A 22,593-nucleotide genomic window follows, 5' to 3' on the forward strand; every position below is an offset into this window, starting at 1 on the left:
AAACCACAGACTCGTGTTTAGCTGGACTGAGTAGTAGCCTAGCCTACTATCGTGTTGGATCTTTCCCCTTTGGGTGTTGTGACACAGCCTGGCTATAATAAGGATCAGGCAGAAAGCCGTTCAACAAGCTCAAGAGCTATCCAAGAGTCATCCTTTTAATTTAGTTAATTTACAGGCGGCTTTTTGTTATTAATGCGTCTTAGAATACTGATGGATACACAAATCGTTTTTTTTTTTTCTGCTGAAGGGGTTGACAGTAGTGTCTCTAATCTATCTTTCTCCCTCTTTCTCTCTCCCTCCCTCTATTTTTCTCTCTCTCCCTTTATCTCTCTCTCTCTCTGTCCCTGCCTCCTTCCCCTCGCTCGAATATAGCGATGGTCGAGGAGTTACACCCACAATAAAGCTGACTTGAAGTGACTTCCAAGCCATTACTTTCTGTCTAACGTATTAGCAGTACATAAACTGATTTGTTTAAAGATTTGTGGCTTTGAAAGACCAATTTGACTTCAAGTTTTATTACATGGCCACAGAGTGCCGGCCAGACATAGCGTTAGGCGACAATCGCTTGTGGTTTTGAGGGCTGATGCAGAAAACAAGCCAGCCCAGTTTCTCAGGCAGACGTACACTCCTGAGTAATCGACTTCACGTCCACATTACCAAAGCCTGCCACTGAAAGAGAGATTTAAAGCTGCAAGATAGATTGATAGTGGACCATATGTTTGTCATCATGCATAGTCTAGTGTTTTTGATTCTTTGGTGTGAGATGGAATGAACATTTTAGAAGTTTATGTCAACCTGGAATGGAATGCATTGACAGTAGAGATCTGATTGGTTTAGGTGAGGGTAGTGGTAGTGGTAGAGGTATTCACTTTGAGAAACATTTGAATAAAGTTCAGCTTTGGGGCATTTTCAGTCCAATTTAACTGTACTTTAATTGATTCCTCGTGGTCTACGCTGGATTTGACTTTAATGACTCGAAACTGGGGCAAGAAAAATAATTGGTTATGGCAAACTATTTATCCAACATGTCAGAAGAAAGAAAGTGTTCTCGAAATATACACACTTTGTGTCAGGGGCATAATTTTAATTACACTGTGGAGGGAAATGTGTGATCCAATGCCAAATATGTCAGTATCTCAACTCTTCTGATTTTGGTGCAAGAGATTTTGTAGGCCTATACTAGTACAGATGAATGATAATTTAATAAGTGATAAAATGATCTGTAACAAATGTGTGCTATAGACAGTGATCACTCACCCTCTATACCCCCACCCCACTGAACAATCTAGTTATTGGGCTCACAGTAACAAGGCCTATAGGGAGATAGGTCTGTTCTGCTCTAGTACAACACAGTCAAGGAAGCATTTACTAACATAGAACAAATCATAAATAATTTAGGAAGATACCAGTTTGATGTAGGCTATAACTAAATCCAACAAAGAAAATAGGATTGTGCGAATTTAATTTGCACTGCAATGTTTATTATACCTTATTCACAATTAATAGACTATAATGGACTTGATTAGTGCAGCGATTACTTGTCAATCCCATATTATTTGACCACTATTTGGTTATATGGCAGCTATATTAGACATGCATTTAGTGGAATATAAAAGGCATGCATATAGGCTACATGAAATTGAGAGCATGTCTACACGTTTCATAGAATAGGCCTGAGCAAAAGTAAATCCTTGAAATGTCCAATAGGCCTAGTATTGCTGTCGGCAGCTGAATGTGTGCAAAGTGGTTGATGTCCTCGTTAAGAATCAGACGAGCGCGCTTGGTCAGGTCACCTCCCTTCTCACATCACAGCCCCATTAGAAATTCTTTCAAGTGTCCTTCTGCGTCGCCAAAGACGACAACAGCAAATCGATAAGTGCTCGAAATGAAAAGAAGCCGCCGGGTTGCCCCCGAGGCAAAAGATTTCATAGCACTAGCAGCAGCCTTTTTTACTGAACTTCAGGCATTCCTATGCACCTTTCTTCGTGAGAAAGAGAAGGCAGGCTCACATCTTTATTCTCCAGATGAAGGTAAGCGTGGTTAGTAGAACAACGTGCCTCTCAAGACGCCACCGTTTTTCCCCCTTCTGATATGACAGGCGGGGTTGGGCTTGCTGTACCAAAGGGATGCATGCCAGGTTGATATTTGATAACAGCGTTGGGGGATTTGAAATCATGCGCGTTCGTTGTACACGGAGATCAAATGTAATCGGTGTGTATAGGTCATCTTCAGATAATTGAGTGACCTGATATTAACATAGGGCGTCACAGACCAGAAAATGTATCTGCTTATCAATTATGCATTACAGGCTTAGTACATACTATTCTACGAATGTGCTCGTAATTTATCTATAGACATGTTTTGGGGCCTATGACGGACGCAGAAGAAATCAGGGATGCAACTCTCATAAATGAGGCTAATTGATTTCCTGTGTCCATAGATCATATAAACCTCCTCCAATTGCCGATTGCGTTGTTATCACAATTCTCAGACGCCTTAGAACACGCAAATGATAGATAGCATCGGTATAATCATATCTTTACAATATTCCATCAGACATGCACGTCGAATGCATACTTTACCCACAAGGCCTATAGGCCTACATTTTAGGAAAGTGTTTCAAAGGGACAATGTGAGAAAACAGATATGAGGCCGTTGTCGTGTGCATGTTTTGCTTGAATGCCTCGTTGCAGCGAAATTCCCATGTGGTTGTGTGCATTAATTACTTGTTTAATGGGAGTATGACTAAAAATGTAAAAGAAGGATTAGGCACATGAAATGTAGCCTACGTCCGGTCCGCTTGGCTCACTTAAGATGCGAATAGAAAATCAGTCTGGATCTTACGGATCTATAAAGAGCATTTGCATCCCAGCCAGCTGTTCGCTTCTCCAAAGAATAAAAAAATAAGTATATCCCAAAACAAATGACTCAATTCAAACGCAGGCCTAATATTACTCACGTTACTCCAAGAATCAGAAATTGTAACGCAAAACGTATTCACTTTGAACTGCCAAATAGTTTGTCAATGTTTTAAATTAACATTGAAGACATCACAAGGTAATGTGAACACTGACGCTGTAAATCTGTTTCAAATGGCAGTTATTTTTTTTATCATGATATGAACATCCACAATCATCTTATTTGCACCTTTCAAATAAATTCTACTTGTATAATGTATTGATGTGATGCTGGTTAGTAAATCTAATCAATTCATGAATATATAGCGTTTGAGAGTGGTTTCTGGTCAATTTCAACATGTTTAAGGCTCTCTTCCATCAAATTTCCTGTAGCCTATGTAGGCTGCAAATAAGAGATTAACTTTGAAATAACATAGTGCTAAAAATAAACATAGGCTTCAAATACACTAATCTTACCGACGGATAGAAATAGTTATTATTTTTAACGGAAATTTTAGAGTAAAAAAAATGTAGATCTATTTGCTTATGCAAGCATATATACACTGTGAATTCCTTCCATATTCTAGTATCTTAATTAATGTAGGCCTAAAAACAAGAACATACAAATGATAGGCTATGTGTTATGAATGACGTTTTACTCAATTCTATTACAATTAGTTTATTCGAGTTTTTATTTCGTTGATGTTGTAAATGGAGCGTTTCTTAGTTTACACTGTCTATAACTACACATGCACGTAGACGCAGACGAACACACCCACTGAGGCACACACACACACACACACTCACGCAGACACACACCCACACACTCTGTCAAAGCTCGAGAGAGAGAAAAAAAATGCGCCACTCTTAGGCTGTCTGTCTGGAGAAAAAAGTTGTTGAGGCTGAAGACGATCCAAGGAGAGAGAATGACCTATTGAAATGACAGCGCCTGCTTCGCAATTTCTAAAAGCACTGTAGCTAGATGGTTGTATGCGCTTATATAATACACAATCATACGTGGCATCGCGTTTTGATCAGATAAGCGGGAAAGATAAGATATCTATGTAGCGCTGAGACTTTTTCCTTCGGGAGGCGGACAGCAACTTTAATATTTTGGACCTGGAAGTTCGATGTCTTAGGTCCTTATCTGAAGGGTGATAAGCAGAACCATCGGTGTGGAATTTACCTCTTAACCAGACAAGAATAAAACAAGAAAGGGCGTAAGGCGCTGGTGTCTTCGACTACGGTAAGTGCGAAGGCCACTCTTTGCGGAGAGTTAATGCAAGTGAAGGAATTCGTTCCACCTCGGTTAGCCTTTTTGGCGTAATCTGTGAAAGTCTGATGTGAATTTCATCAGCACCGCAGTAAGATAAAGGGACATGATAAGTGAGTTCGTGGCAGGTTTCACCTTGTAAGTCCGCTTGATGATAATGATGTAAGGTTAGCACTGAATGGAACATGGAATGGATTTGACTTCATGGTCTCGCGCCTCAAATTAATGCCGAAATATATGGTTAATCATTTTCATAATACAGACAGGCTGTTGAATTCGTGCTGTTGAAGTGAACGGTGCAACCTTAAGAAATAAAGAATGTATTAATAAAGATTATTGTTGACTATCATTCAACAATTTGTTGTGGTCTACTGGACTGATCATCAATTGCGTTGCGGATATTGCTATGATTGAACTCTAGATCTCAAACTGGATCAGATTTCAATAAAACATATTATGGGCTATTTATATTATCTTTCCATGTCTATTATAGTAGGCTAATAGTCCTAAAAATGATTGTTTACTTCCTTTCTTTTTTATTTTGCATGTATCCTTTACACAAATAAAAGGCACGTTAATAATGACATACCCAAATACGGATAATTTAGGCTCACAACTATGCTAACAACGAATATAGACAGAATGTAATAATAGCATTCAAATAATTAGACACTCATGGTATCACAATACACCACTTTAAATTGACCTATTTATTATTATTATTATTATGCTTTCCTTGATGGTGGTAGTGTTAGTCTATGATGGTAGTATTAGGCCTAATAGTGTGGCTAGTATTAGTAAAGTGTTTGCCATAACGAGAAACTTACATAGTCATTTATATTATTTGAAATGGTGGAGCTCAAATGTGCACTAGCTATGCATGCAAGTTCAATTGGAATTAGTAGAATATCAACTTCTACAACCAGGTAACTAGACTCCCTAATCGTGTATTATATGGCTATTTGAATTATTACTCGGTTATTACTTAAATTAATCGAATGAATAGTATCAATCAATTCTAAAATGTCTCACATACAGGTCTACGTGCGTACAAGGCTATTGCTGCTTTTTAGGGCAATGTCGTTTTATTCAGGCAAAAAAAATGTACAGGAAATTCCAAATTCAAGTGAATATTATTTTTATTTTCGAAATGTACATTTCTCAAATTTTTGTCACTTAGTGGACATTCTTGTCCAGAGCAACTTACAGGAGCAATTAGCTTAGGTTAAGTGCCTTGCTCAAGGGCACATCGACTTTTTCACCTAGACCTTTCGGTTACTGGCCAAAGGCTCTTACCTGCTAGGCCACCTGCCGCATATTTCTATGTGAGACTATTCCCTGTCAATACCATTTCCAAACCCAATGTAATGGATCAGGGGCGAGGGGGAGCCCCCTGAAATATTGAATGAAAGCTCATTACTGCCGCTGATTAGATGACATGAGGGATTTGCAGTAACCTTACAACCTGACACCCCATCTTTCATTTTACTTCGAAATACACAAGAACCTGCTCAACTCAAACCAGGGTTCTCCAGGTACACACCATGTAAAACTTAACCTCCAATGTCTAACCCTTTTGAATAAAATCACAGATGTAGACTATGTAGCAGGTGAGGCGAGTAGGAGTTCTGTGTGGCGCTGGCGGGTCCAAAGTGAAAGAGAATGAATGGGGAAAACGGTTAACAGCATGATTGCATGCAAATTTCCCATCTTAAATTATCATAAGCAAACAGTCGGGAAGCCTGGCCTAATAAAATCCCATCTGTGTTACTTCATATCGAGTTAGTATAGAGCTGCGATAATGAATTTTTTAATATCCCACCGACAGACATCTCAATCAGACACTAATCCCGTGATTTTACTGCGGAATCACTCAACTTCCAGTGCCCCAAACTGCTGCATGCCCCCGGAACAATTTACACCAACCCCCGTCACAGAGCACCCAGTAAAACCGTTGCATTGCTTTTCTGTAGGAACTGCATTTAAAGAGCTCCTTGTGTTATAGGGTTCAAAACCAATGATCAGTAGGCCTATTCAAATGCTCGACATTTGACAAAAATAGCGGAGTGTTTATAGGCCTTATCAACAATGATACAGGTATGACAATTGTGTTACAATTGAAACATACAGGTGTGCCAATTGTGTTTGACCCTATACTGCAATGTATTGATTGTACATTAAGAAAAATGTTGTGATTTTGAGCACACGGGGTTGTGTGTATTCGATGCAACCGGTCCAGCATTATCATACTAAATCCAGTCTCTTTTCTTTTCCAGAAGCGGTTCCCCTAATTGCGATAATGGACTCCCACTGCCGCAAGCTTGCGTCAACTTGTGGACAAATAGGTGAGCATATATGTGTAACTACTGTGCCACAACACTTCAATGGGAAATTCTTCAAACTTCGCCCACTGCAGAAAACAGATGCTGAGATTATAACAGCATCATTTCATATTTTGGTTCCTTTGCATATCAGAAAATAAGATGCATTTTCGTTCCTAAAATATCATAGATCTGTCTAGGCCAGCGTTTTCCAAACTCGGACCCCAAAGGCTGCACGTTTTATTTTTATTTTTTGCACTAGCACTACACAGCGGATTCAAATAATCAACTAATCTCGAGGACTGAGTTTGGGAAACGCTCGTCTAGGCCTATGTAGGTGTATCACCAGTCCAGTTCTTTTGAGGAAAAGTGGTTTTTATACTGTCTTAGATTGCCACCTGGTGGCCGGGTATTGATGTGCAGTAGTGCGCCACTGGGAAAGAGAGTATGGAAAGACCTACGCATATATTCTATCTTCATTGCACCCAGCTTTCGTTAAGCTGCCAAGGGTTACAGACAACACGCGGCAATATATATGGACTACTTTTTTGTTGTTGTCATGTTGTCCTCTTCATTTGAAGTAGGGCCTACCAAGTAGTCCAATACCCCACCTTTGGCCTATGAATAAAAGGCTTTTTAATAATTATATTTCCTCAAATATAAGGCACTCTTATTTTCTAAGGGACTACCATTAAAACGTGCCATAGTGTAATTTATATTGCAATTCGTGTGGCTATCAATGCATCTTGCATCAAGTTGTGGCTCATATCAGTTATGTCGAAATATGATGACGCATTTAAATCCATACACAGCAATATTCACATAAACAACAGTCACATAGGCTACATTGCATATAACGAAAAATACAGTGTATTTCGTCTGGGCCAAGTCTGTAAGGTTGGAGTGGATTTCATTTATTGTGTAATTAGGGAATAACATAAAACGAATCTTGTTGAAGTGCTAAACGAATTGCCAGTTTGGCAACTCTTAATTTAGCTCATTTTATTTTCATTCATGATATATTGGATCTAATCAAGTGGCAAAGCAGGCATCAGCCCGTGGGGCTACTTTTCTCCATAGCAACAACTTGAGCAAGGACGGCGTTGTGATCCCTCATTGATTAGCAATAATAAGATAAATAGAAACACATAATTATATGAGGTAATGCAAAGACGAGCCAACGAGGCTTGCACATGTAGGCACCGGAGTGAAGAGACACTCGAGCCACCTGATTATTGGCGATCCCTTTCAACTGTTTTACAACGGCCTTAATATATTCAGGTCTTGTCAGATTGACTCCAGGGAAAACTAAATGTATAATCAAAGCTTATTCGTGAGGAGGAATATACTAATGGAGGAATCTGATGTCCCCTTAATCCTATGTAAAAAGCCTTGTCGTCTCCCTTATATTGACTGAATTGCTAATTAATGGCCCTCTATGGCGTATCGCGCGCGATAATCCACAGAAGAGAGATAACGCATTCTGAAGGTAAAAATGAAGAGGAAACCGATAATCCACTGCAAATCTAGTATTACTTTCAGCAAAATAATTGAGCAATCAAAATTTCTTGGCTTGCAGAGCCTACAGAAAAATGTAGTCTTCAATGCCATTTAAATGTTTTTATTTTTATAGTAGATTATTATTATTAGTAGTAGTAGTAGTAGTAGTAGAAGAAGTAGTAGTATTAGTAGTATTAGTAGTGGTGGTAGTAGTATCATTAAAACAATCTGTAATTCAGGGTAATATCCCACTGGGCAGATACTGGGTGCATACACGTTGTTTCTACGTAATTTCAATGAAATTACGTTGAACCAACGCAGAATAGATGTTGACTTCTGTGCCCAATGGGAATTTTAATAGTTAAATTGTTCACAAAATCCTTGCTAACACGCAGAATGCAGGTTATTGCTTAATAAGGCCCGAGGCTACATCATCATTCAAATAAAATGAGTTTACCACTTGTAGATCACAACGTATAACACCCAAGCGAATTGCATTGCACCAAATGACCTGTGATAGACCCAACCTCTGACCGAATCATATGAGGGGGATTTAAACAAATAAAATCCACCTGATATCCCTGACTCGGGCCCAGGAAAAGACAGGCGTGAGAATACTCACCTAAACTGAATAAATACATGATGTAAGGAAGACATGCAGGCTAAATTCACATCTTCATTCAAGGACTGCATATATTATTGTCCAGATGTGTACAGTGGGGTGGCTAAACACACAGCGCAGGGTTATTCTTTATAACTCTATAGGGAGGATGGAGGCATAACCATACCCGTGGTTTTGACAGCTCTCTCTCCCTCGCTCCATGGTCCGCGCGCGGCTCTCCCACAAGAGTGCAAATGAGGTGTATATCAAGGGCTTTCACGGGATTAGCCCAATAATGTATTAGCAGCGCCCATATCCTGATATCCACGAGATTGGGAAGAAAAGATGCGTGATGTCTATATATTATGCAGTTTACATTCAGATTAAAGACAAAGTATGCATGAAATAATTAGAATACATTTTTTGTAGTTATGAAGAATGTTATTTGTATTATTAGTATTGCTATTAACAATGCATTCAACGGACTATAATACATTTAATATATTATATGATATGTGGAGGCTGACAATCAAATCATTTTCTATCATGTTACATATTCATTTAATTGTTATTCCATGGACATTTGAATGCTGTTTGCATTTACAGTATTAACGCACATGCCTAAGGGGAAGAATACTAGTCCCATGTCAACTACTGTCAAACGCCTGCATAGAGAATATCCCCCATGCATACGGCCATTTATCTGCAATGGGAAATCAGCTCGAAGTCATTAAAAGTCCTTATTCCAAATTATTAGGCAAATTAGAATTTTATTAGATTAAAAGCACTACAAGTCGACTTCCTGAGAACAGCTGAAAGGTCTAAGCGCACAGGATACCCAGCTAAGCACCGAGATAAAAATGAGTAATTTCGAGGAAATCGAATGACCTAAACCGGTGTTTCCCAAAACTCGGTCCTGGGGACCCGAATCGGTGCAGTTTTGTTTGCCCTAGCTCTACACAGCTGATTCAAACAACCAAAGCTTAATGATGAGTTGAGTTTTTGAATCCGCTGTGTAGTGCTAGGGCAAAAAACATAACGTGCACCCCTTGGGGTCCCCAGGACCGACTTTTGGAAACCAAGGCCCTTGCATTTTTGCCCAATTGTTTGGTGACTAATAAGGTTGAATGTGTGACTAGATTGTGTCACTTGACTTCTGATACGATTGATTTGGCTGGTCATCATTTATCTGTTATGCTCGAAATGGCCAACAACTTGAAAAATGTCAACATCCGTTCTGTGAACTATCGGCAGGGGGTCAGCGCATCCTGGTTTCCCCATCATATAAATATAGCCTTGCTCTGTTGCGCATTGCTCGGAGATGACTGTTTATGAAAGGTCAGTTCATCAGGTGATCTCTGTTGCATGGTTTCTTCAATGGGGAGAACATAAGATTAGCAAGAACACAATAAATAGGCTAGACAATTTTGACCAAATAAATGCATCATGACCCCCTGTTGGTATGATTTGAATGTTAGATGCAATTTCCCTAGTTGGGTATGTTTTCCATTAAAATCCTCTTGTAAATGTCTGAGAGTAGACTGCACACGACGCGAGTGACGTGCGTTTCAATACTGGTGTTTTATAACGGTGTACTATAGACTTTTCATTGAAAGAAGGAAGACTGTATATGTTTTTATCTTGGGGGTCTGCAGAATGGGCATTCGGTGCATCGTCGGTACACTACCCCATGCGTCCCGTCTCTCTTGACATGGTTTTATTTGGAATAAAAATAAGCTATGTACCCCGCATGAACACATTGGCAGACGTATTTTATTTCCCCGTTCGCGGGTTGGCCAAGCAAACCTTCATGTCCACATTGACGGCCTGTCAGAAAATGGGAGTGCTCTCGGTGACGTCAAAGGCATAGGAGAGAGGCACAGTGGTACAGCCAGGGCGCAGCGAACAGCTGAAATGAAGAGCGAGCGGCGTAGTGTGTGTATGCCTCTGGATCTAATATCACCTACCTGTCCTTGTCACTCTGATTCTCCGCGCAGCAAGCAGTATCAGCCCGATTTATCTATTTGCCCCTGCTTCAATCAAAACGCTGTGGGTTTTTTTTCTCCGACGCGAATTATGCTGGGTTTCTTCTAAATAGATTTTAAGCAATTCAAACAAAGGTGTTTTTTGTTTTACTTTAATTTGCGAGGGAGAAGCGTTGATATAAATCTTGACACCACTGATTCCCACTTTCTCCTATCCGTCGGACGTCTCTCTTTTTTTGCTTGCACTGAGAGAACTTAATCCGCCTCTGACAGTGAGTCGTGCGCTTTCCTATCCATATGAACTCTATGAAGGATCCATTGAATTTAGACCATCACCACCACCACCAAACCGGGACTAAACTCTCTTCCACGCAACACAAGGCACTAGCAATGGCCTCTAGTCTGCAGCCGTTGCAGCGGTCTGTGGACTCCAAACACCGGTTAGAGGTACACACGGTATCGGACACCTCCAGTCCAGAGTCCGTAGGTAAGAATCATCCCGTGGTGCATACTGTCAGCACATGACTTTGAGAGGAGGGGATGGTCGTTTTTTGTTGATAAAGAACAAAAGATGGCTCCCTTTACAGCCTCTCTCAACAAAGGCATTTTGAGACCGAGGAAGATGATATTTTACGAATGCAAATAGTCATTGGACATATAAGACTGACAGAGGGTCACTTTGTTTGACTATGCAGATATTCGGATTATGATTGTGCCAGTAATTGGTTTATTTGTGTTATAAGTGTCACCGAACTTGACGCTCTCATTACTCACATAACCTTTGACTCTGGTGAAGTTCTATTTTTGTTGTGATCATGTTTAATGTCTTTACGCATACCTTTATACGTGTAATACTTTTAAAATGTGAAATGTAAGCCTTTATTCGATGAAAGACAAAACAGATAAACGTTTTAAATGACCATTTGTACAGTATTACCATTGGCACATTGTGCAAATAAAACAAAACAATCAATGTCCTACTGACATTGTTTTGGAGTCACGTTTTATATGACCTTTTTGTAATGTATCTGCATAAACATTACAAAATAAGGAATCGTAACATTATGAGTAGTATTAGCATAAGAGTAACTGTTGGTTAAGGGCTTGTAAAGTAAACATTTCAGGTTTGTAGTATTCGGCGCATGTGACAAATAAAGTTTGATTCGATTTTTGATTCAAAGGATTTAAAATGGGTTCAAGTTTCACCAGGATGATATCACCGAGGATACTTCACGGCCTGTGACTGACCCGACCACAATATATTATGTATTTGTTTACTCTCTCCACAGAGAAAGACTCAAAGGGTCAGAGCAAAAATGACGACTCTTCAGACGACCCTTCTAAAAAGAAGCGACAGCGCCGACAGAGGACTCACTTTACCAGCCAGCAGCTTCAGGAACTGGAGGCCACGTTCCAGCGGAATCGCTATCCGGACATGTCTACAAGAGAGGAGATAGCCGTGTGGACCAACCTCACCGAGGCCCGTGTCCGGGTAAGGCCCCTGGGAATAAACCAACACTATTTATGTGCATCATTTCGGGTGATTTGTGCCACTCATATTGAGTGGAGGCAAGGACGTCAATTATTACACATGCATAACGTTAATTGCGCGCGGCCAGAACATGTTTTCTTGGGACATAATAGGTTGCCTAAAGCAAATACTCAGACTGGTTATTAACAAGTCACAAAACACCAAACATTAGATGGCTAAGCCTATAATTTATTATTATTTAGAAAAAGGAAAATGATAGGCCACCCACTTTACACAAATATGTTTTACTGTAAAATAGTACGATTTTAATGTCAATATCAATGAAGTGGATACGATGGAAATGGTTGAAATATAACAATGTCACACATTTACTATATTTACGAATAACATCACAGTATTGCTAGATATCTAACATTGCCGATAACAAGATAAGCACGGTTGTTTATTAGTTGTAGAAAACAAATAATAACTACAGGCTAAACTGTTAGCGGTTAGGATTGACATTAGACCCAGACAGACACAAATCGTGTTACTACGTTCATGTGAAAGAGGTGCAAAGCTTGTATTTTGTGTTTGTCACTCTCGTGATGTATAAATAAAGTCACTGACGTGTTTGTCTTTGCCTATGGAGGAATAGGCTTTACACACCTTCCCGAAATTAAGATGGTTCAATGACAGCTAGGAACGCTGGATGTGTTGTTGGGGTTATATTGGAATCAACCCGGATTGTTTTGCATGAGAGAAAGGGAATCAATTACGCCCTGTTGCAATCCAACATAGGCTTGTAATCACAAGGAGCGTTGCGCTTTGAAATAAATGTCGTTACAATAGTTGTTTTGATAACGTCAAGTAATTACAAGTTTGAGAACAACTCTATATATTTAAAGCGTATCCTGTGTTTACACTTTTAGTTGTGGGTATATTTTTGCAAACTGACAAGGTCAAGATTTGTCCTTTGTGAGAAATGACTTTAATTGATTTACAGTTCTATGTCTGATTTTGATTTAAGACACATCTAAAGGCCACACATGAACAAAAAAAAAATACGACATTTGGTTAATTGCTGACCAATTAGGCTACCCATCAATTCTTCTGAATTGCACAAGATAGCCAACAAGTCGTATTTGCGTTGGCTATAAAATAAAGCACATGGGGCCTACATGTCGCCTAAAGGCCTACATAATTATCAAATTCTGAACTCCTCTTTTTGTTTGTTGTAGGTTTGGTTCAAGAACCGGCGAGCAAAATGGAGGAAAAGGGAAAGGAATCAACAAGCTGAGCTATGCAAGAACGGCTTCGGTCCTCAGTTCAATGGACTTATGCAGCCCTACGATGATATGTACCCCAGCTACACGTATAACAACTGGGCCGCCAAAGGGCTAACGTCGGCTTCCCTGTCGACCAAAAGCTTCCCTTTTTTCAATTCCATGAATGTCAATCCTTTGTCATCGCAGACGATGTTCTCCCCGCCGAACTCCATTTCTTCAATGAGCATGACCTCTAGCATGGTGCCCTCCGCGGTCACTGGCGTGCCCGGTTCAAGCCTTAACAGCCTCAATAACTTGAACAACCTCAGCAACCCCTCTCTTAATTCGGGAGTTCCCACGCCAACCTGCCCGTACGCCCCGCCGACTCCCCCTTATGTGTACAGGGACACTTGCAACTCCAGTCTGGCTAGCCTGAGACTGAAAGCCAAGCAGCACTCGAGTTTTGGATACACCAGTGTTCAGAATCCGGCCTCAAATCTGAGCGCTTGCCAGTATGCGGTGGATAGACCAGTCTAATACCTGAGAATACATAAACCCCAGTCACAGGAACGATAGACTACCTTTTTTCTTTTTCAAAAGGGCACGAGAAGACTAAACCACTGAAATGAGTAAACCCTGCGATGGAGCTTTAAACTTAAACGGAAGTTATTAGGCATTTTTTGCTAATGAGTATTTTGTTCTTCACCCGCGAGTGCAGAATTTAGGATAGACCTACTTTATTTTCGAAGCGTGTTTATTTGAAAGTTTCGAATTTTGGACGTTAATTGACTGAAAGGTTGTATATATATCTAAATATCATCTCCAGTTTATTGAGGCGAATGCTCTTGCTCTCTTCTCAAGGTTCAATTTAACAAAGCATGTGGAAAACCCTAAAGGAATAATGTTTTGCTTGCAAACAAGGGAATGTACATACTAAACGCACCAGTTGTGTGTTTCTAACATATAAATTTATTATTAAATGTCTGTGTGAATATCGATTTAGAGTAGCAATCCTGGGTATAAAAAGACGCATCAAAGGTTCCTGCAAAATGACATTGGTTTTGCTCTGTGTATACTATTTGGTATGGAATTTTGTTTCGTTTTTTTCAACATCAAAAAAATAAACTATTGTGTTTTATTTAATGGAAGTAAATACATTGTTCAAAACTTTTGTTGAGGAATTTTGTGCCGATCCAAGTATTCGTGTGAGTTTTGTCGAGTCTATGTGTCTGTTGGGTTTCGATTATGCGAGCTACTAACCCGGCTAATCTATAGCGAAAACAATGGCCCTCTCCAATACACATATGAGTCAAGATGCCCCGTCAGATTAACCGCTGAATACATGTCTGCCTCTTAGCCAAGGCCTCAGAGTGATCACTGGTGCTTGAAATAACACTGGAATCAACAAACAGGAATTGGAACGAACAACAAAGGCACGAGCTCATTAACCTCTGACGTATACTAATCATGAGGGCACGATTCCTGAAAAGAGATGCAAAATATAGCCTAGCACTGGAAGTTTAAGATGGGTTTCTTGATACATCATGTGATTATAGGCCTACATAACATATTCGTCTATGTCAGTAATTGTAATACATTACCATAATCAATAATACCAATACGAGGTTAGGCTATTGTATTTTTACCAGCGCAATGTTCTACGAATCTCTCATACACACAACGATAAACTATTGCAAAACTATTCTGTAGCCTATTGAGCATTGAGAGCTAGGCCTAGGCGTAGGCGTTCATATGGTAAATATGTGCACTTTTGCTATACCTTATTTGTTGGGCAGATGAACAACAACCTCTCTTTTCAATTAGATAACAATAACAACAATAATCATAATTATATCAATAACAATTGGACAACTATGACTACGACAATAACAGTGTTATACCTTGCTGAAAAGTGCCTACATTTGTTTTTTTTTTATGTGGCCGAGCCTACTATTTTGTTTTTCAGATAGCCAACCCTCTTTTATACATTGTGTTGACACGTTTGATCCACCATTGTAGTTTTGTCTAGACAGTCCCGTTTATGATGTGCTGTGGTCCGTCATCAAATGCACCAGTGCGTTTATAGAAAATCAGAACAACTCCACAGCACCGAGAAAATATAATTCACAAGTTTGAACAAACAAACAAAGAGAGGTATATAGCTAAGGGACGGAGGAGGCGGGTACGTGTGATTTCATGACTTCAGGGCAGAGCTCAAACTCATTTTAGGGCGCAGATGAAAAATTGAAACGTAATCACTGTTGGCCACATTGACTAAGAATACAAATCCCCCTTCAAACTTTCAGCAGATGTCGAGGGAAATAGCCTTCCGTTCTAAATCAAATGGAATGTGCAGGGTAGTTTTATTTAGGCTTGTGGGATTATTTCATATTTTCAGGTGAGCTATTTGTTACGTTTATAACTTACTTGTTATTCATCATGCCCATACAATGAAAGAAAAAAACAATTGACCTAATTTTGGAGGGAAAATCGATTTTCATGGGCCCATGCTATGAAAATGATTCTAGTCATAAAAAAATATTGGGGAAAATAAATGATCTAAAATTGCATGCTATAATGGACTTTTTGTTGCTCCTAACAGGCCTGGTGAAAATGTTGCCCTAATAGCATAATCCAACAGCTGGAGCGCCACACCAAACACACTTTTCCATAAAAAGAGCCCACCTAATGTGTTTCTAGAGACCTGGAGGCCATACATTTTCTATTTCAGATCATCTCGGGCTTGATTGAGTAGGTAACGTGAAGCAGTAATAGGGTAACAAGGATAAGTCTTGGCAGCTTTGCGAATACGCAGTCTGCGTCTCAATACACAACCTAATCAAGATTTGGGCGCTGAGGGCCTGAAGAGACAAGTCTTCAGGGGGAGACATCTCACTTGCAAAGAATCCGCCCAAGACTTCGGACCTCTCCTTCTGTAAAGCATGGACTACCCGGTAAGAAATATATTTCAATGTTTTCTAAATAACGAAATTCTAACAGGGTCAACATGCCTATATGTTGATTAATTGAACACAAGTGCTTGCTTTGCTCTTGCATTTTGTTTTCGGTGACCGAAAGATTCCACATTTATTTTTTAAGTGAAAATTATGCAACATTTTTAAGATTCTATTTATTTTGGAAGGAAATCAATTGACCACATTTCTTTTGATGCAGCCCAATTTTACCTCCTGCGAAGCTATCGTCCTAAATAATATTAAAAACTCTTCCGTTTGATTGCCGTCTTGATTGAGATTCATTTTATATCGTTGTAGACAATCATTCAAAAATAAATGATTTGATTTGTTTCATGAAGTTACTGTTATTTCAAGAGCTCATCTTCCACTGTGCTGGGCCTATGATGCTATTATAGCACCACCTCAAAGTTTATCAGGCTACCACAAACAGCAACAATATAATAACTTCGAATAGACTTTAGAGAATAAGCAACATTTTCTTTACCTTTTTTCAAAGATGTGTTGCACCCTTGCAAATGTTTCCGTTTATTTGTGGTTCTCCTATTTTATTGCCATTGTGATTTTAGCCTACTTATCACGAAACATAATGGGAATGCTGATTCAATTCGTTTATCTAAAATGGTGAACTCATGTTGGGTTCCTTATGATAAGGATGATACAGAAAATGCAGAGAGCCAATCACCTCTGTTCCACCACTGGGAATTCAAATTAAGCAAGTGAGAGCACACATCCGTGCCTGTCTCGTTGACTCTAATCTAAATAATTAACAAGCTCTCAATATTCATGTCATGGTGTGCCAAACATGTGAGACATTTTGCCAATATGGTGTCTATTTATTATCCAATTACACACACCAATTACATACAACTCTGATCTTCTGAAAGCTATTTTCTACCGAATGTGTTATTCATGTCAACTTGTTTAGGCCTTTCTGTTCTGTGCAAATATGCTCGAAATATCCTTGCAATTTTTCATTTCATATACACGGGTGCACAAGTTTAAATGAATGCATGCTTAGCCATTTCATATTAAATGAAATTTGTATTCAAACGTTTCTGATTTCACAGAGATGTTGGAGGAAATTGTCCACCCTCCCAAACAAATCAAGCATAGTTTTTGTCATATTAATGGATTATTATTAATAATTCATGACCAACAGCCTATGTTTTCAAATTAGAAATGCATGTTTTCATATGGATGCAAACCAGTTATATCGGGCGAATATTCGTTTCTTCTCTTTTGAACAGGGAACGGTGGCAAATTAAAATACTTGAATTATTCCCTAGATTTTTACCAACGTGTCAATTTGAATTACAGTATTTAAAAAGCTACGAATGTATTAACACTTTCAACACGGTTACATTATAGTCAAGGTTATTAATTAGCATGTTACAATAGCGTAATTGACGACCTTACTCAACATTAGTAGGCCTACTTTTTGGTAAAATACAATATTCCCATAATTTAAATTGGCTAACAATAAACAGATAACTATTGAGCAGTCCTGCATTAGAGGTTTCCACTAAATGCACATTTCCATTCAGCAATGTAAAGGTGCATACCTTCCTTTTGATGGCTCTACTGTATATTATACAAGTCATGTTGCTATTGTCATAAAGAGTTAAATGTCAAAGAGAATGGCAAGCCCTCTTGAATTGTCTGGATAGTAGGAATAGACAATGAATAATCTCAGACAAACTTGTTCATTCAGATCAATTCCAATTATTCTCCTTTCTCACACACACAAAAACGTTGACCAAACCACTTTGAGCCAGTGGGAGGCTTCTGACCAATCCTGACACAGGGGCTGCAGCAAGAGGTCATATGAGCTGACCCCACACATTCTCCCCCCCTCCCCCTTACAAGTGAGAACCTTACTATGAAGGAGTTCTAAAGTCACTTGGTGTCTGTCTGTCTGTCTGTCTGTCTGCGTGCATGCTTGTGTGCTTGTGTGTGCACGCCTGTGTGTGCGCGCCTGTGTGTGTGCGCCTGTGTATGCCTAGATGTGTGTGTGTGTGTATGCCTGTCTGTTAGCTTGCATGTGTATGTGTATGTGTGTGTCTGTGGTGTGTGTGTGTGCATGTGTATACGAGTGTGCTTGCGTGTGTATATAAGTCTGCTTGTGTCAGTCACAGGCTCATTCTTTGAAGGCTGGGAGCGTGCAAGTTTGTGTGACGCTGAAACAGCTCTAGGCGTCCCTTTTCCGAGGGCCGTTGGCCGGCTGGCCGGAGCGTGTGAAAGCAGATAACCAGGGCAAATTTCATGACTCACACACTTCCTGCTCTGTGAAGTTATATTAAAGGCTGCAGAAAAAACACCACATCTCTGATGTTTTGGCTCCAAATCGATTGCTACACATTGAGCATGTTGGCTTCACCCTTGAAAGTGTTCAAAGGATCGGTACCACAGCCCTAATGTGCCCGGAATAGAAACATGATATGATCCGTGGCTGGATTACTTAAATAAACAGCCCTGTTTTCTAACAGTCTTTTCTTCAGCCATGTGTTGTTATATTGAGTATTCGGTTTTATAGTAGTCTTGTCACAAATATATGGACGGGTTGGTTGTTTAGCAACAAAACCGACACGTGTGCAACTATGAGGTAAAACAGATGGGGTTGGCTTAGACTGTTGACAACATGTAAACTATATTTAGTCCCCAAATGTTTCTTGAAAACATAAATATGTTTGCACAATGAGCACTTGCTTTCTCTCAAATACATTGTTACAGTTGTTGGTTAGCTAGCTAGCGAATTTTTGCCAAATTAGCATAGCGATGACATCAGCCAAAACAAGACATGGAATCAATTACAAGATACAACGAGCTGAAACGAGCCACCTACGATTCCCCACTTGGCAGCTTCTTGTCATTGTTGCTGGCTATCTGACCATTCAGAATCAAAACAAGGAACGTCTTCCAGCCACATCAAAACACGCTCATAATTTTTGTGACTTCGTCAGCTAACCCGTCTATTGTAATGGGCAATTGCCTATTAGGAATGTGCACTAAGTGTCTTTTGGGGTTCCATTGGGCCGGCCATATGTAACCAGCCAGGTCACCGTGATAGAAGTCAGTATTCAACGTCCATCCATGTCTGAAGACGTCGGGAGAGGATGTGGAAACCGGCCACTAGGGGCAACAGTGAGCGCTGTTACCTTCAACCAGGTTTTGGTTTTGCTCGGGCGTTGTGGGTGGGGATGGTGAATGGGAGTAAGCATCTGCTTCTCTGATTCCAAAGGTCGCAAGTTTGAATCCAGCGTTAAAAAATTTGTTTTAGATATTGCTGTTTTAAGCCTATCCCAAACCTTTACCTTAACGCTTCAAAGTTCATGCCTAAGCGTAAGATTTTGGAGTTAATACCTAAACGTTAATATCTTACTTTAAAAAAAATGGATTTAATGCCTATATTTAAATTGAACCACTTTGAAATTTGATGTTTGGAACAACTTCGAAATGTGATGTTTGAGAAACATGGATTAACATCTAATTCTGACGTGAGACTGTGAGAAGTAGTTGTTGTATCAAGCGTCTCAGAGTGCTGATTTGGGTTTCGTTTTTTCCTTTTAGATCAACATAAATACGAGTCCATGGCCAGGCGGGAACTGTGACACTTGAAACAAAGGGACCCGGCTCGTGTGGTGTCACTCTGCTTCCGTGTGATTGATACAGGCCACAGCAGCCGCTTCAAACAACAACGGTAACGTCTGAATAAATGCTTGAATGGATAGATGTGTATTTCTTATGTCAGCGTGATGTACTGTAGTTGCTGCATGACCTGTGATCCATTTCACTGGGGGGGAAAACAGAGACAGAAAGATTTGTTTAACATGTCACGGGAATGTTTTAACGTCTGCTGTACATGATAAGACCAAACAAATGGTAATCCATACATTATTTAAGCAGCTCAGATGAGCAGGAAAAGGATAACATTACATTGACTTTGCTGGTGGATGGGAGGAGTTATGCCTTTACGGTGTGAGGAGTTTTTTAAATCCGAAACAAACTTTTGAAGACACATTTTGCATAGAGGTTGAGGTGAGAAAGCTGGTCACACTTCATTTGAATATCCGTTTCATAATGCATTATAAGCACATTTATAGTGCCTTATTAGCAATGCATTATGAACAAAAAACGGTTGTGTCCCTCCATAAGAAGCCTAAAAAACTTATCTTAGAGCCATATTGTCCAATGAACACAACTCCTACTGTAACTAGCAATATCTTCCTCTTCATGTCCTTTCATGTTAACCTGACAAGCCTTGAGTCTCAGCCTCATCTGAGTCATGTTCAGACACATTTACTTTACACTGTCTGTCTGCTTTCTTTTCAAACAGTGTCACTCGCGTCTCTCCTCAATGTTCCTTTTTCTGTCACCTACTGTAACATTATATCATTGGCTATTACCTCTACCCCTACTGTCAGCCGCCCAAAGATTCTCTGACAACTACCTTAATACATGGCATACTTACATGGTGATTTAGAATTTTATCAAGGATACATTTCCAAGAAGGACAAAAATCTAATATTGTAAAATTGATTTAAAAAAGTAATTATCAACTATGCATGAGCTTGCCTTTAATGTTATTACTTTCAACAAATAAATGGTAAAAACATACATTAGAGACATTCGAAGACAATTCAAATACAACCATTATTTGAACTGAGACATACCAGACCCACTCACTTTAGTCAGTTGAGGTTGACAGGCGTTGAGTGGTGTTCTATGTCTATGGCTCAATTCCAAACAAAAAACATGTTCCCTTGCCCCAGGCCCTGACATTGTTTACTTACCCTTGCAGATCTGAAAATCATTGTAAGCTACATGTCAGAAACTACACCCCGTCAATGAAAAGACCTACCCAGATCTTTACGATCATCAGAACAAGGGGAATCAACAAGGAGAGAGGGAAGGGAGAAATGGATAGTATTGGAACCCAGCCCAGCAGGGACTTACGTGCTCGAGCTATATGTCACAGATGGTAGGATCTCAGGGAGTTGATGTAGGAAATCCACTGAGTAATATTGATCTGTGGAAACATCCTCTCTATGCCTGATATCCACAGGATGTCCACTTCCACCGGGGGCTGCAGTGAGACATAGCTACTGGGATTTCCAATAGTACCCACTGCCCTCTGACAGACACCTGCTACGTGGACCACAGCTCCACATCTCTCCATCTAGATTCTACGCTACAGCATGGTCGTACTGCAGTGAAACACAATGTCTGGTGATACCGCATAACTAATCTAATCATATAGAAATGTTTTGCTGTTTTTATACCAGTATATTAAAGTAAGCATATAAAAAATGTATACGGTTTGTCATGGCATGATATACGCAATTAGATTAGATTGTTATTAGTAAGGATGATTATTATCTCAATAAATAAAGATTTCAATTGAAAAATGTGTTTTAAAAAGGATTAACGCGACAGGGTTGTTTATATGGCTTAATATTGGTTTAGACCACTTGGTAATTCAGATATAGCAACTGTCAGATGTACTATCAGACAACTATTGAGATAAAGAAAATCTTGAAGTGACTTTAAAATACTTCAAATTATTTAAGGCATGCTTGATTTAGCTTGGAGTATGCACTCCAGTATTCCATTGGTTTTTATTGTGAACATAATCAATTGCACCTCGAGTACTTGAATGTATTTGACACAGGTCTGGAGAACTGTGACAACCAATCCATGTCTCAGTTTCCCCTACTTTATTGCCCAGCTCTATGAAAAGCAGGAAGTGCAAAATCGGAGCGTTACAGAGAGTTTGTCTCAGAACTATTAAAGGATAGTTCATCTTTTCACAAGCAAACATATTTCAACCCTCTTAACATGATCACACCTGGACGACAAGTGCCTTCAAAAAGTATTCACACCCCTTGACTTTTTACACATTTTGTGGTGTTACAGGCTGGATTTAAAATGGAGTAAACATAGTTTTTTTTTTTATCACTGGCCTACACACAATTCCCCATAACGTCAAAGTGGAAATGTTTTTTTGTTTGTTGATTTTTTAAAACAAATGTATTAAAAATGAAAAGCTGAAATGTCTTCAGTAGTATTCAACCTCTTTGTTTTGGCAAGCCTAAATAAATTCAGGAGTAAAAATGTGCTTAACATGTCACAACATAAGTTCTACTGACTCACTCTGTGTGAAACAATAGTGTTTAACATGACTACCTCATCTCTGTACCCCACACATACAATTATCTGTAAGGTCCCTCAGTCGAGTAGTACATTTCAAACACAGATTTAACCACAAAGACCAGGGAGGTGTTCCAATGGCTCACAAAGAAGGT

At 39.5% G+C, this 22,593-nt stretch overlaps 1 protein-coding gene and 1 long non-coding RNA gene across 3 annotated transcripts; both read left to right on the forward strand.

Moving 5' to 3' along the window:
• Window positions 1-3,717: 3,717 nt before the first annotated feature.
• LOC115129545 (pituitary homeobox 2) lies at window positions 3,718-14,486 on the forward strand. 2 transcript variants are annotated; one of them, XM_029659996.2, is made up of 4 exons: window positions 3,718-4,143; window positions 6,447-6,515; window positions 11,867-12,069; window positions 13,290-14,486. In XM_029659996.2, exons 2-4 carry the CDS (start codon window positions 6,470-6,472, stop codon window positions 13,851-13,853), a joined length of 813 nt encoding a protein of 270 aa, XP_029515856.1. In that variant the 5' UTR covers window positions 3,718-4,143; window positions 6,447-6,469; the 3' UTR covers window positions 13,854-14,486. The 2 variants fall into 2 exon arrangements, with proteins under 2 accessions (XP_029515856.1, XP_029515855.1); XM_029659995.2 differs by lacking the exons at window positions 3,718-4,143; window positions 6,447-6,515 and adding an exon at window positions 10,479-11,064.
• Window positions 14,487-16,184: 1,698 nt separating this feature from the next.
• On the forward strand, window positions 16,185-22,383 carry LOC115129939 (uncharacterized). The gene is made up of 3 exons (XR_003863705.2): window positions 16,185-16,270; window positions 19,859-19,988; window positions 21,354-22,383. It is a non-coding gene; the product is annotated as an uncharacterized LOC115129939 (long non-coding RNA).
• The last annotated feature ends 210 nt before the right edge of the window (window positions 22,384-22,593 follow it).

The sequence above is a fragment of the Oncorhynchus nerka genome, linkage group LG5, assembly GCF_034236695.1.
Source record: "Oncorhynchus nerka isolate Pitt River linkage group LG5, Oner_Uvic_2.0, whole genome shotgun sequence".
NCBI classification, from domain to species: Eukaryota; Metazoa; Chordata; class Actinopteri; order Salmoniformes; family Salmonidae; genus Oncorhynchus; species Oncorhynchus nerka.